Source organism: Oryx dammah, unplaced genomic scaffold (genome assembly GCF_014754425.2).
Source record: "Oryx dammah isolate SB20612 unplaced genomic scaffold, SCBI_Odam_1.1 HiC_scaffold_29, whole genome shotgun sequence".
Classification (NCBI taxonomy): domain Eukaryota; kingdom Metazoa; phylum Chordata; class Mammalia; order Artiodactyla; family Bovidae; genus Oryx; species Oryx dammah.
Window position 1 is genome coordinate 20176926 of NW_024070213.1, and position 13865 is coordinate 20190790.

Consider the following 13865-nt stretch of genomic DNA (forward strand, 5'->3'; position numbering starts at 1 on the left):
GTGATATAATTCCCTCTTTTTAAAACTTCCTTCTCCTTTTTAGATGTCCTTTCCTTCATTGATATATAGGTTGCCACAGAGCATTTACTAGAATTCCCTTTGATATCGCATAGGTTCTTGTTATCTGTTTTATAAGTGTGTGTGTACTAGTCTCTCAGTCATGTCTGACTGTTTGCGACCGCATGGACTGTAGCCCACCAGGCTCTTCTGTCCTTGAAATTCTTCAAACAAGAATACTGGAGTGGGTTGCCATTCCCTTCTCCAGAGGATCTTTCCAACCCAGGGATGGAACCCAGGTCTCCTGCATTGTAGGTGGATTCTTTTACCATCTGAATCATCAGGGAAGTCCATTTTATATATAGTAGTGTGTATATGTTAATCCTAATCTTCCAGTTCATCCCACCCTGCTCCCCCGACCTTGATATCCATTTGTTGTTTCTCTACACTGAGAGGCACAGAGTTTAATCTCTAAATGCCAGTTTAATAAGGAAAAGACACAAAATACATTGGTAACCACTGTCTGACCTATTCTCCAGGCTCTATCTTTTATAGTCATTTTTCTGTGCACCTGTTATTTGAAATAGGCTCCTACTTCTTACAGCTTAGGGCTTCCCTGGTGGCTCAGAGGTTAAAGCGTCTGCCTCCAATGCAGGAGACCAGGGTTTGATCCCTGGGTTGGGAAGATCCCCTGGAGAAGGAAATGGCAACCCACTCCAGTATTCTTGCCTGGAGAATCCCATGGACTGAGGAGCCTGGTGGGCTGCAGTCCACGGGGTCACAAAGAGTCGGACATGACTGAGTGACTTTACTTACTTACTTACTTCTTACAGCTTATCTCTCCAAGATTAGTACATGAGAAGGAAGGATTTAATCTTAATGAGACATTTGCTGCTAAATCACCTCATAATCATCAAGGGCTATGCATAGTTGCTTGAATCTATTTTTTAATCTTAGTCATTAAAGAAAAGTTTAGTAACACTAAAATGCAAATCTAAAAAACTAAAACTGTGCTTCTCATAAATACAAAGGAATTTTTAGTGTTTTTACTGAAAGGGATTCTAAATCAAATTATCCTCCATATTCAACTTAAATATAACCAGTATAATTAGAATTTCACTTTTCCTAAAACAAGGTAATTCCAATGACGATCATTAGGAAATTCAAGTTTTCTTTCACTTTTATTGAAATATACTTGACACAGCACTCGGTAAGTTTAAGGTATACACATAACAATCTAACTTACATATATTGCAAAATGATTACCACAATAAGTTTAGTTAACATCCATCATCTAGTAAGAATACAAAAAAGAAAAAAGATATATTTTCTTCTGTGATGAGAACTTTTGTAATCTACTCTCTAAGCAACTTTCAAATTTACCATACAACAGTGTTAATTATAGTCATCATTTTATACATTACTTTGCTACCACTTATTTATCTTACAACTAACTGGAAGTTTGTACGTTTTGACCATCTTCATCTACTTCACCCACCCAGGAAAATTCTTAAATAGTGTCCAACATAATGAATACCACTTAGAAATCTAAATCTTTATAGACCTGCATACACATGTATCATCATCTCCTCATCATCCGTAACATCAGAGCACACCATAGCTCAGTTCCCTGGAGTAAGGGTATGCTTAACAAAGCCATTATGGTTCTTACACTCTTCCTAGTATCAGACCTGACCTACTGCTCCATCAAAATCAACTTTTAACCACATATTTTCATATATTTCATAAATATTTTCAACATTTTCTAGTTTCTGGGGGAGTGTTTGTTTTTTCGCTTCTACCATTGAAAAATTATGGCAATTCTAGCAAAGATTTCTTCATTTTTTTTGTTTTTTTTTTTTTTTTTTTTTTGGAGGCGGGGGAGCTTCCCAGGTGGCCCAGTGGTAAAGGATCTGCCAGCCAGTGCAGCAGATGCAGGAGACTTGGGTTCAATCCTTGAGTCAGGAAGACTCTATGGAGTAGGAAATGGCAGCCCAGTCCAATATGCTTGCCTGAAAAATTCCATGGACAGAGGAAACTGATGGGTTATAGTCCATAGAGCCACAAAGAGTCAGATACCACTGAGCAACTGAGCACCACCACCAATGTCATTAGCAAGCACAAATTTGCCACCTGCTGGTCTTAAGATGCATATACATTTTCAGCTGCTTTTATTTTATTTTATTCATTATAAACATCAACTCAGCACTACACATACACACACGTGCGCACACACACACACACCCATAAACATGTCCAAAAATTCTACAAATAGGTGACATTCTCTTGTAAATTTCCTTTTCTGTTTTTACCCCTGGTGAATTGTTTTTGTTCTCTTTGACAAGGGACATTATTGTTCATACAATTCTTACACACACACACACACACACACACATACACACACACACACACACACACCTCACACACAAATTTGCTATCAAAGTTTGATTTTGATCCATGTAAAGTAGACAGAAAAATATTAAGTAGACATAAAAGGATTATTATACACAGGATAATTATACAATCTCTTTTTATAGGTTCAGTTAATTTTCTTATTCTATAAAGTACTGGCTAGTCTAGCTTGGATTCCTAGTAATAGTCTGCTCCTTTTTCTAAAAGCTATGTTGGCCAAGTCAGCCACAAAGTGACACTTGCCATCTATCTCCATAAGGATTAAATCATCTACTGTTGCAGCTGCTGATTTTCGAGACTCCTTTTGGAGTTCAGGGTGGAGAACAGAAATAAAGTACTCTGAGCTCAGGGAAAAACTAGCAGAACAGGTCTTCAGATAGTTAGATATTTTCAGGAGACAACTTTACGAGAGCCTAGTTGTTGTATCTCCTCATATTTAAAAAACACTAACGTCCTTCATGGTGACAACTGCTCTTTGTGACTAGCAGAAACATTCTGCAAAAAAAACCCTGCTTGATTGCATATGTGCTCCCTTTACCAAAATCACCTCTATACTGACCTTCTCCCCTGCCTCTTTGGAGCAGTCTCTCAGAGCTACCTGAGGTGCTGTCCTCATTTTGCCCTAAGAAAAACCTAACTTGCAAAATTCACACTGTGCATTTTTTTTAAGTCGACAGCCATTTTCAGGTTCTGTGCTTTCAACATTTTTAGCCCTTCATTTATCTGTTCTTTATAATTTAACTTCTTTATTTTTCATCTGGGGCTTTCTTGGTCTCCATTGTTGTCCAGGCTTTGCTCTAGATGCAGAGAGTGGTCCTCTCATTGTGGTGGCTTCCCTTATTGCAGAACACGGGCTCTAGGGTGCACAGGCTTCAGCAGTTGCAGCACATGGGTTCAGTAGTTGCGGCTCCCAGGCTCCGGGGCACAGGCTCAATAGTTGTGTGCAAGGACCCAGTTGCTCCATGACATGTGGGACCTTCCCATGTCAGGGACTGAACCCCTGACTCCTGCATTGGCAGGCAGACTCTCTACCACTGAGCCACGAGGGAAGCCCCTTTGATTTATTTTTAGCTTAATATTATACAAATATTTAACCTGCTCTACCTTGCAAAGGATGGGCATGTCCAAATGATCATGTATTTGTCCTTATACTGTGGTAAACATACACCAATGTTTTTATTAGCAGAACTGTTAAGATGACCATGATGCTTGCTTTATAAAATTTCGATTCACCTCTGTGAGTAGATTGTTACTTTATAGGCCGTTCTAGGGAAAGTTTCTGATGCTCAGTGGAATTTAAAGGAATCCAGTAAGAAAAACAGAAATTAAAAATGCATCTTTACTGTATCTTGATTAATTCAATGCTCTTGGAATATAGAAAATTCTGGATAAATCTATGAAGCTAAAGATTTCACTCTTTTGGGGTGGCAATTAAGATACCACAGTAGTCCTATGGCATTTTGTCTCAGCTTGCTACTTCCCAAAATTAGGATAAATGAGTGGCTTGAAGGAAAAACAGCTGAAGTTAAGACAACCACCAATTTGGCCAGACATCCCTGCAGTTTAAGGAAAACCCAACCTGTTAATAGGACGGAAGAAACATGAATGACAAAGAGGAAGAGGAAAGACATCACCATTTTCATGGCTCTTTTATGGGCCTCTGTGCTGAGATCCTTTGAGCTGGGGTTGAGCTGCAAATTTCTGATATATCTCATCAAGGAAAGAACTAAGAGGAACAGTGAAGTCAGGGACAGAAGAAAGGGGATTAAGTTGGTGAAGTTAAAAACAATCAACTGGTGAAGATAATGAGCTTCACTTACATTTGAGGACCACGTTGAATTTCTTGCATATATTTTGTAGTCATTAGTCCAAACACTATTAAACACATGTATTAATTCAAAGTTCAAAAACAGTAAGGACAAAGACCCCAAGAGAAGCACCAGTACCACACTACGAATTCGCCACCGCAGCCAAGTGAAGCAGGGGTTGGAGAAGTTGGCTACTTTAAAGAAGTAGAAAACACTTAGACAGGTGGCAAACCAGCTAGCTAGGTGATTGGACAGTATCCAAAAAATGCTAAAAACTTTTGTTAGTTTATCAATGGCGTATAGGTGTGGCCATAGTACCAATAAAAATGAGTCACATAGTATTGCCCAAAGTTGACTGATTCTGGAGATAGCCAGGCCTGTGAGGATGCAGTCAGCTGATGAGAGCTTTTGTCTCTTCACCAGGTCAATGCAGTTAACTAGTACAATGAACCCATTCCCCAACATTCCAATCACAAATCCTCCTATTGTTGCTACTAGAAAAGTATTTTCAATTCCAGATGGCATTTCTGTAGAAAGAATCCAGAAAGCTAATACTATTTTTCACTGATTTTCTTCTTGTTGTTGTTGCTGTCCAGGTGTTGTAGAGTGATACCAGTTTGATCCTTTTCAAAAATGCTTAATGAAACTCAGATTCCATCTCACACATCTTCATAAAGATCTTTCTCTTTTATTCCAGCTGTAGTTCTGAAATTTATGCAAGGAGATCCACTCCCATAGCTCTAAATGGAAAACTTGAATTTTGCTTTCAATCAGCTACTGATTTCCAGATTAAGCAGTGAATGTGCCCACTCATCATTGGTGCTGGCAGCATTTTTCCACTTGTGGAGACATCTGGAAAAGGAAAATCAGGTATGCAAAGATGCAAATGTGAGACAGATTTCTTTACACTCATTTGTACTTCCTTTCTCAACAGAAACTCGATGCCATTTGGATTCAAGTTTCTTAATTTTAATAGTATTCTCAGAAAATAACCTCTGAAATAGAGGCATTATTCAATTTCATTTAATGAAGTTCATAACATTTAAAAGTTGGCTTAAAGCTCAACATTCAGAAAACTAAGATCATGGCATCTGGTCCCATCACTTCATGGCAAATAGATGGGGAAACAGTGGAAACAGTCTCAGAATTTATTTTGGGGGCTCCAAAAATCACTGCATATGGTGATTGCAGCCATGAAATTAAAAAATGCTTACTCCTTGGAAGGAAAGTTATGACCAACCTAGATAGCATATTCGAAAGCTGAGACATTGCTTTGCCAACAAAGGTCCGTCCAGTCAAGGCTATGGTTTTTCCAGTGGTCATGTATGCATGTGAGAGTTGGACTATGAAGAAAGGTGAGTGCCGAAGAATTGATGCTTTTGAACTGTGGTTTTGGAGAAGACTCTTGAGAGTCCCTTTGACTGCAAGGAGATCCAACCAGTCCATTCCAAAGATCAGTCCTGGGTGTTCATTGGAAAGACTGATGCTAAAGCTGAAACTCCAATACTTTGGCCACCTGATGCAAAGAGTTGACTCATTGGAAAAGACTCTGCTGCTGGGAGGGATTGGGAGCAGGAGGAGAAAGGGACAACATAGGATGAGATGGCTGGATGCCATCACCAACTTGATGCACATGAGTTTGGGTGAACTCTGGGAGTTGGTGACAGGGACGCCTGGCATGCTACAATTCATGGGGTTGCAAAGAGTTGGACACGACTGAGCATCTGAACTGACTGACAGATGAAAGAAACATAATAAAGAGAAGTAATATCAAGGACCTCACAGAGTCATGGAAAAAGTAACTTTAAATAAATTATTGTTGTTGAATATGACAAAAGTTTGACCAAAATCACTTGCAACACTGAGGATGGTGTTACAAAATCTATAGTTGATAGTTAATTCTTGTTTTCTAAGGACAAAGACAACTGGCTTAGGATTTGAAGCTTTTTAAGATTTCTTGAAGAAATAGATTAAAAGGGAAGTGATCCTCCAGATAATGTGCAAAGGTACCAAAATCATACCTCTGTCTGAGCTCCTACTGTGAATTTTTGAACTTTGTTTCCAGTGATCTAGTGCCTATTTAATTCTGAATTAGCAATTATCAACTGAGAGGTAAGAATACTAAGAAAAAAGAAAAAAAAAGTGATGGATGAGTAGGATATAGGTTCTCCTTTTCATTAATTCTGCTTTTGATAAAATTCTTCATCATAATAAATTGATTTACAAGTAAAATGTATTTTCACTTCAAGAAAAGGTAACTAATACAATAGTTTTCAAACTTGACCGTAAACTGCACAACTCTTCCAACAACACAAGAGAAGACTCTACACATGAACATCACCAGATGGTCAACACTGAAATCAGATTGATTATATTCTTTGCAGCCAAAGATGGAGAAGCTCTATACTGTCAGCAAAAACAAGACGGGGAGCTGACTGTGGCTCAGATCATGAACTCCTTATTGCCAAATTCAGACTTAAATTGAAGAAAGTAGGGAAAACCACTAGACCATTCAGATATAACCTAAATCAAATCTTTATGATTATACAGTGAAAGTGACAAATAGATTCAAGGCATTAGATCTGATAGAGAGAGTGCCTGAAGAACTATGACCAGAGGTCCGTGACATTGTGTAAGAGGCAGTGATCAAGACCATCCCCAAGAAAAAGAAAGGCAAAAAGTCAAAATGGTTGTCTAAGGAGGGCTTCCAAATAGGTGTGATAAGAAGTAAAGTGAAAGGTAAAGCAGAAAAGGAAAGATATACCCATTTGAATGCAGAGTTCCAAAGAATAGCAGGAAAGATAAGAAAGCCTTCTTCAGTGATCAATGCAAAGAAATAAAGAAAAACAACAGAATAGGAAAGACTAGAGATCTCTTCAAGAAAATTAGAGATACCAAGGGAACAGTTCATGCAACGATGGGCTCAATAAAGGACAGAAATGGTATGAACCTAACAGAAGCAGAAGATATTAAGAAGAGGTGGCAAGAATACACAGAAGAACTGTACAAAAAAGAGCTTCACGACCCAGATAATCACGATAGTGTGATCACTGACCTAGAGCCAGACATCCTGGAATGCAAAGTCAAGTGGGCCTTAGAAAGCATCACTACGAACAAAGCTAGTGGAGGGAATGGAATTCCACTTGAGCTATTTCAAATCCTGAAGATGATGCTGTAAGTACAGCACTCAATATGCCAGCAAAGTTGGAAAACTCAGCAGTGGCCACAGGACTGGAAAAGGTCAGTTTTCATTCCAATCCCAAAGAAAGGCAATAGCAAAGAATGTTCAAATTACCACACAGTGGCATTCACCTCACACACTACCAATGTAATCCTCAAAGTTCTCCAAGCCATGTTTCAACAGTACGTGAACCATGAACTTCCAGATGTTCAAGTTGGATTTAGAAAAGGCAGGGGAACCAGAGATCAAATTGCCAACATCTGTTGGATTTAAAAAAAAAAAAAAGAATTCCAGTAAAACATCTACTTCTGCTTTACTGACTATGCCAAAGCCTTTGACTGTGTGGATCACAACAAATTGTGGAAAAAAAGATATACTGGGCACCTTACCTGCTTCCTGAGAAATCTGTATACAGGTCAAGAAGCAACAGTTAGAACCAGACATGGAACAGCAGACTGGTTCCAAATTGGGAAAGGAGTACGTAAAGGCTGTATATTGCCACCCTGGTTATTTAACTTCTGTGCTGAATGCATCATGCAAAATGCAGGGCTGGAGGAAGCACAAGCTGGAATCAAGATTGCTGGAAGAAATATCAATAACTTCAGATATGCAGATGAAACCATCTTTATGGCAGAAAGTGAAGAAGAACTACAGAGCCTCTTGATAAAAGTGAAAGAAAAGAGTAAAAAACTTGGCTTAAAAGTCAACATTCAGAAAACAGATTATGGCATCCGGTCCCATCACTTCCTGGCAAATAGATAGGGAAACAATGGATGCAGTGAGAGACTTTATTTTGAGGGGCTCCAAAATCACTGTACATGGTGACTGCAGCCATGAAATTAACACACTTCCTCCTTGAAAGAATAGCTATGACCAACATAGACAGCATATTGAAAGACAGAGATATTTCTTTGCTGACAATGGTTTGTCTAGTCAAAGCTATGGTTTTTGCAGTAGTCATGTGGATGTGAGAGTTGAAGTATAAACAAAGCTGAGTGCCAAAAAATTGATGCTTTTGGATTGTGTTGCCAGAGAAGACTCTTGAGAGTCCCTTGTACAGCAAGGAGATCAATCCAGTCCATCCTAAAGGAAATCAACCCTGAATATTCATTGGAAGGACTGATGTTGAAGCTGAAGCTCCAATAGTCTGGCCACCTGATGACTGTCAGGTCACTTCTGACTGATTCATTGGAAAAGATCTGTTGCTGGGAAAGTTTGAAGGCAGGAGGAGAAGGGATCGACAGAGGATGAAATGGTTGGATGGCATCACTGACTCGATGGACACGAGTTTGAGTAAGCTCCAGAAGTTGGGGATGGACAGGGAACCCTGGTGTGCTTCAGTCCATGGAGTTGCAAAGAGTTGAACATGACTGAATGACTGAACTGAACTGACTGGCCTTAAGATGTATATTTTCAGCTGCTTTTGTGAAGTGAAATGAAGTGAAAGTCACTCAGTTCTGTCTGACTCTTTGCAACCCTGTGGACTATACAGTCCCTGGAATTCTCCAGGCCAGAATACTGGAGTGGGTAGCCCTTCTCTTCTCCAAGGGATCTTCCCAACCCAGGGATCAAACCCAGGTCTCCCAACTTGCTGGAAGATTCTTTACCAGCTGAGCCACTAGGGAAGCCCTGCTCTGTTTTATTTTAATTATTATAAGCATCAACTCAGCACTAAACATAAACAGGTAAACACACACACACACACACACACACACACATAAACATGTCCGAAAATTCTACAAATAAGTGATATTCTCTTGTAAACTTTCCTTTCTGTTTTTGTCCCTGGTGAATTGTTTTTGTTCTCTCTGACAAAGGACATTAGTTTTCATACAATTCTCACACACACACAAACACACACCACACACACACACCTTTGATATCAAAGTGTGATTTTGATCAATATAATTTTTCCAGTAGTCATGTGAGAGTTGGATGGTGAAGAAAGCTGAGTGCCAAAGAATTGATGCTTTTGAACAGTGGTGTTGGAGAAGACTCTTGAGAGTCCCTTGGACTGCAAGAAGATCCAACCAGTCCATCGTAAAGGAGATCAGTCCTGGGTGTTCATTGGAAGGAATGACGTTGAAGCTGAAACTCCAATACTTTAGCCACCTCATGCGAAGAGTTGACTCATTGCAAAAGACCCTGATGCTGGAAAGGATTGGAGGCAGGAGAAGGGGACAACAGAGGATGAGATGGCTGGATGGAATCACTGACTCGATGGACATAGGTTTGGGTAAACTCTGGGAGTTGGTGATGGACAGGGAGGCCTGACGTGCTTTGATTCATGGGGTCACAAAGAGTCAGACACGACTGAGCGACTGAACTGAACTGAAATGAGACAGAGAAATATTAAGTAGACATAAAAGTATTATTATAAACTTAGGGAATAATTATTCCAAATCTTTTTATAAGTTTAGTTAATTTTTTCTTATTGTGCAAAATAGTGGCTAGTCTAGCTTGGATTCCTAATAATAGTCTGCTCCTTTGTTTTAAAGCTCTTTTGGTCATGTCAGCTACAAAATGACACTTGCCATTTACCTCTATAAGGATTAAATCATCTACTGTTGCAGCTGCTGATTTTTGGCACTTCCTCCACCCTCCTTTGGTGGTTTCCCTGGTGGCTCAGAGGGTAAAGCGTCTGCCTGCAGTGCGGGAGACCCGGGTTCAATCCTTGTGTCGGGAAGATCCCCTAGAGAAGGAAATGGCAACCCATTCCAGTACTCTTGCCTGGAAAATTCCATGGACAGAGGAGCCTGGTAGGATATAGTCCATGGGGTCGCAAAGAGTCGGACACGACTGAGCGACTTCACTTAGGAGTTCAGGGTAGAGAGCAGAAATAAGGCACTTTGAGCTCAGGGGAAACTGGCAGAACGGGTCTTCAGATAGATATTTTCAAGAAACAACTTTATGAGCTCAGTTCTTGTATCTCCTTATATCAAAAAAAGCCCTGCAGTCCTTCATGGTGACGACTGCTCTTTGTGACTAGCAGAAATATTCTGCAAAAATATGTGCTTGATTGCATATATTCCCCCTTCACCAAAATCACCTCTATACTGACCTTTTCCCTGCCTCTTTGGAGCAGTCTCTCAGAGCTATCTGAGGTGCTGAATCCGGGGCTGCTGTCCTCATTTTGCCCTGAGAAAAATTAACTCACAAAGTCAACAGCCATTTTAAGGTTCTGTGCTTCCAACAGTTTTAGTCCTTGATTTATCTATTTTTTTTATAATTTAACTTCTTTATTTTTCATTTTGGGCTTTGCTGGTCTCCATTGCTGTGCAGGCTTTTTTCTAGTTGTGGAGAGTGGGCTTCTCATTGTGGTGGCTTCTCTTGTTGCAGACCACAGGCTGTAGGGTGCACAGTCTTCAGCAGTTACAGCACATGGGTTCAGTAGTTGCAGCTTCCAGGCGGCAGGGCACAGACTCTATAGTTGTGTGCAAGGGCCCAGGTACTCTGCGACATGTGGGACCTTCTCGAGTCACAAACTGATCCTGTGTCTTCTCCATGGAAGGCAGACTCTCCACCACTGAGCCACCAGGGAATCCCCCTTGATTTATTTTTAGCTTAATTTTATACAAAGATTTCACTTGCTCTACTTTGAAAAGGATTTGCATGTCTAAATATTCATGTTTTTTCCTTACATATGACTATAGTAAATATTTTCCAACATATATAAAATGAATACATATTACACTATATATTTTATATTGCTCAAATTTTTTTCACTAGCAGAAAGTCTTATGATGCCAATGATGCTTGCTTTATAAAATATCGGTTCATCTCTGTGAGTAGATTGTTAGTTTATAGGCCATTCGAGGGAAAGTTTCTGATGCTCAGTAGAGTCTAAAGGAATCCAGTGAGAAAAACAGCAGTTAAAATGCATCTTCAATGTCTCATGATTAATTCAATGCTCTTGGAATATAGAAAATTCTGGATAAATCTATGAAGCTAAAGATTTCACTCTTTTCAGGCGGCAGTTAAGATACCACAGTAGTCCTATGGCATTTTGTCTCAGCTTGCTATTTCCCAAAATTAAGATAAACGAGTGGCTTGAAGGAAAAACAGTCGAAGTTAAGACAACCACCAATTTGGCCAGACATCCCTGCAGTTTAAGGAAAACCCAACCTGTTAATAGGATGGAAGAAACATGAATGACAAAGAGGAAGAGGAAAGACATCACCATTTTCATGGCTCTTTTATGGGCCTCTGTGCTGAGATCCTTTGAGCTGGGGTTGAGCTGCAAATTCCTGATGTGTCTCATCAAGGAGAGAACTAAAAGGATCAGTGAGGTCAGGGACAGAAGAAAGGGGATTAAGTTGATGAAGTTAAAAACAATCAACTGGTGAAGATAATGAGCTTCACTTACATTTGAGGACCACGTTGAGTTTCTTGCATATATTTTGTAGCTGTTAGCTGAGATATGACTAAACATATATATTGATTCAGAATTCAAAAACAGTAAGGACAAAGACCCCAAGAGAAGCACCAGTACCACACTACGAATTCGCCACCGCAGCCAAGTGAAGCAGGGGTGGGAGAAGTTGGCTACTTTAAAGAAGTAGAAAACACTTAGACAGGTGGCAAACCAGCTAGCTAGGTGATTGGACAGTATCCAAAAACTACTGACAACCTTTGTTAGTTTATCAATGGCATATAGGTGTGGCCATAGTACCAATAAAAATGAGTCACATAGTATTGCCCAAAGTTGACTGATTCTGGAGATAGCCAGGCCTGTGAGGATGCAGTCAGCTGATGAGAGCTTTTGTCTCTTCACCAGGTCAATGCAGTTAACTAGTACAATGAACCCATTCCCCAACATTCCAATCACAAATCCTCCTATTGTTGCTACTAGAAAAGTATTTTCAATTCCAGATGGCATTTCTGTAGAAAGAACCCAGAAAGCTAATACTATTTTTCACTGATTTTTTTCTTGCTTTTGTTGCTGTCCAAGTGTTGTAGAATGATATCCAGTTTGATCCTTTTCAAAAATGCTTAATGAAACTCAGATACCATCTCACATATCTTCATAAAGATCTTTCTCTTTTATTCCAGCTGTAGTTCTGAAATTTATGCAAGGAGATCCACTCCCATAGCTCTAAATGGAAAACTTGAATTTTGCTTTCAATCGGCTACTGATTTCCAGATTAAGCAGTGAATGTGCCCACTCATCATTGGTGCTGGCAGTAATTTTCCACTTGTGGAGACATCTGGAAAAGGAAAGTCAGGTATGCAAACATGCAAATGTGAGACAGATTTCTTTACACTCATTTATACTTCCTTTCTCAACAGAAACTCGATGCCATTTGGATTCATGTTTCTCAATTTTAATAGTAGTCTTAGAAAAAAACTTCTGAAATAGAAGCATTGGTCATCGATTTCATTTAATAATCTCCATAACATTTCAGAAACAGTTACAGATGAAAGAAACATAATAAAGAGAAGCAATATATAGGATCTCACAGTTATGGAAGAAATAACTTTTAATAAACTATTACTGTTGTATATGACAAAAACTTGGCCAAAATGCAGTTGGAACACCGAGGATGGTGTTTCAAAATCTATAGTTGATAGTTAATTCTCGTTTCCAAGGACAAAGACAACTGGCTTAGGGTTTGAAGCCTTTTAAGATTTCTTGAGGAAATAGATTAAAATGGAAGTGATCTTCCAGATAATGTGCAAAGGTACCAAAATCATACCTCTTTCTGAGCTCCTGCTTTGAATTTTTGAACTTTGTTTCCAAGTAGCTACTGCCTATTTGATTCTGAATTAGCTACCATCAACTTAGAGGGAAAAATACTAAGAAAAAAGCCCAAAAAAGCAGGTGATGGATGAGTAGGAGATAGGTTCTCCTTTTCATTAATTCTGCTTTTGCTAAAATTCTTCATCTCATAAAAAATTGATTTATAAGTAAACTGTATTTTCACTTCAACAAACAACTAACTATAATACAATGGTTTACATCCTTGACTGTAAACTGGAGCCTCCCTCCCACCACCCACCCCCACCTCATCCCTCTAGTTCGTCACAGAACCCCGAGCCCATTGAGCCAACTGTGACTGCGGTTGACAAACAACCTACTTCATGTCCATCTCAGCCTCTCTGTGTGATGCTAAGGCACTCAGCTGGGCTGAAACTACCTGTGGGAGTCCTCACAGACATTTCCCCACCAGCCAGTGTTGTCTCTGGACTGGCTGTTTTGGTTTTTATTATGATTGCAAGACCCACCTCAGTAGCAACCATCAGGAAAAAAGCAAAGTTTATTACTCACAGATCCAGAGGGTACACGACATATCCAGGGCCATACAGTGAAGTCATGTGGAGAGAGGGGGAAAGCACCTGGGACTCTGCCTTTTAAGGGTTGAGGGTAGGGTGCTTAGGGTTTCACAAGTTTACTCTTTAAGGGTGAAATTAAAAGGTAAGAGAGGGAATTAGGGCTCTTGAGGGGAGGAATGGAGTCACTTGAGTGA

General features: G+C 39.6%; 2 protein-coding genes across 2 annotated transcripts; both read right to left on the minus strand.

Annotated features, from left to right (window-relative positions):
* Positions 1–3803: 3803 nt before the first annotated feature.
* On the minus strand, positions 3804–4742 carry LOC120858848 (taste receptor type 2 member 42-like). The gene has a single exon (XM_040235189.1). The coding sequence runs from the start codon at positions 4740–4742 to the stop codon at positions 3804–3806; it is 939 nt and encodes a 312-aa protein (XP_040091123.1).
* Positions 4743–11338: 6596 nt separating this feature from the next.
* LOC120858850 (taste receptor type 2 member 42-like) lies at positions 11339–12277 on the minus strand. The gene has a single exon (XM_040235191.1). It carries the CDS (start codon positions 12275–12277, stop codon positions 11339–11341), a length of 939 nt encoding a protein of 312 aa, XP_040091125.1.
* Positions 12278–13865: the final 1588 nt, after the last annotated feature.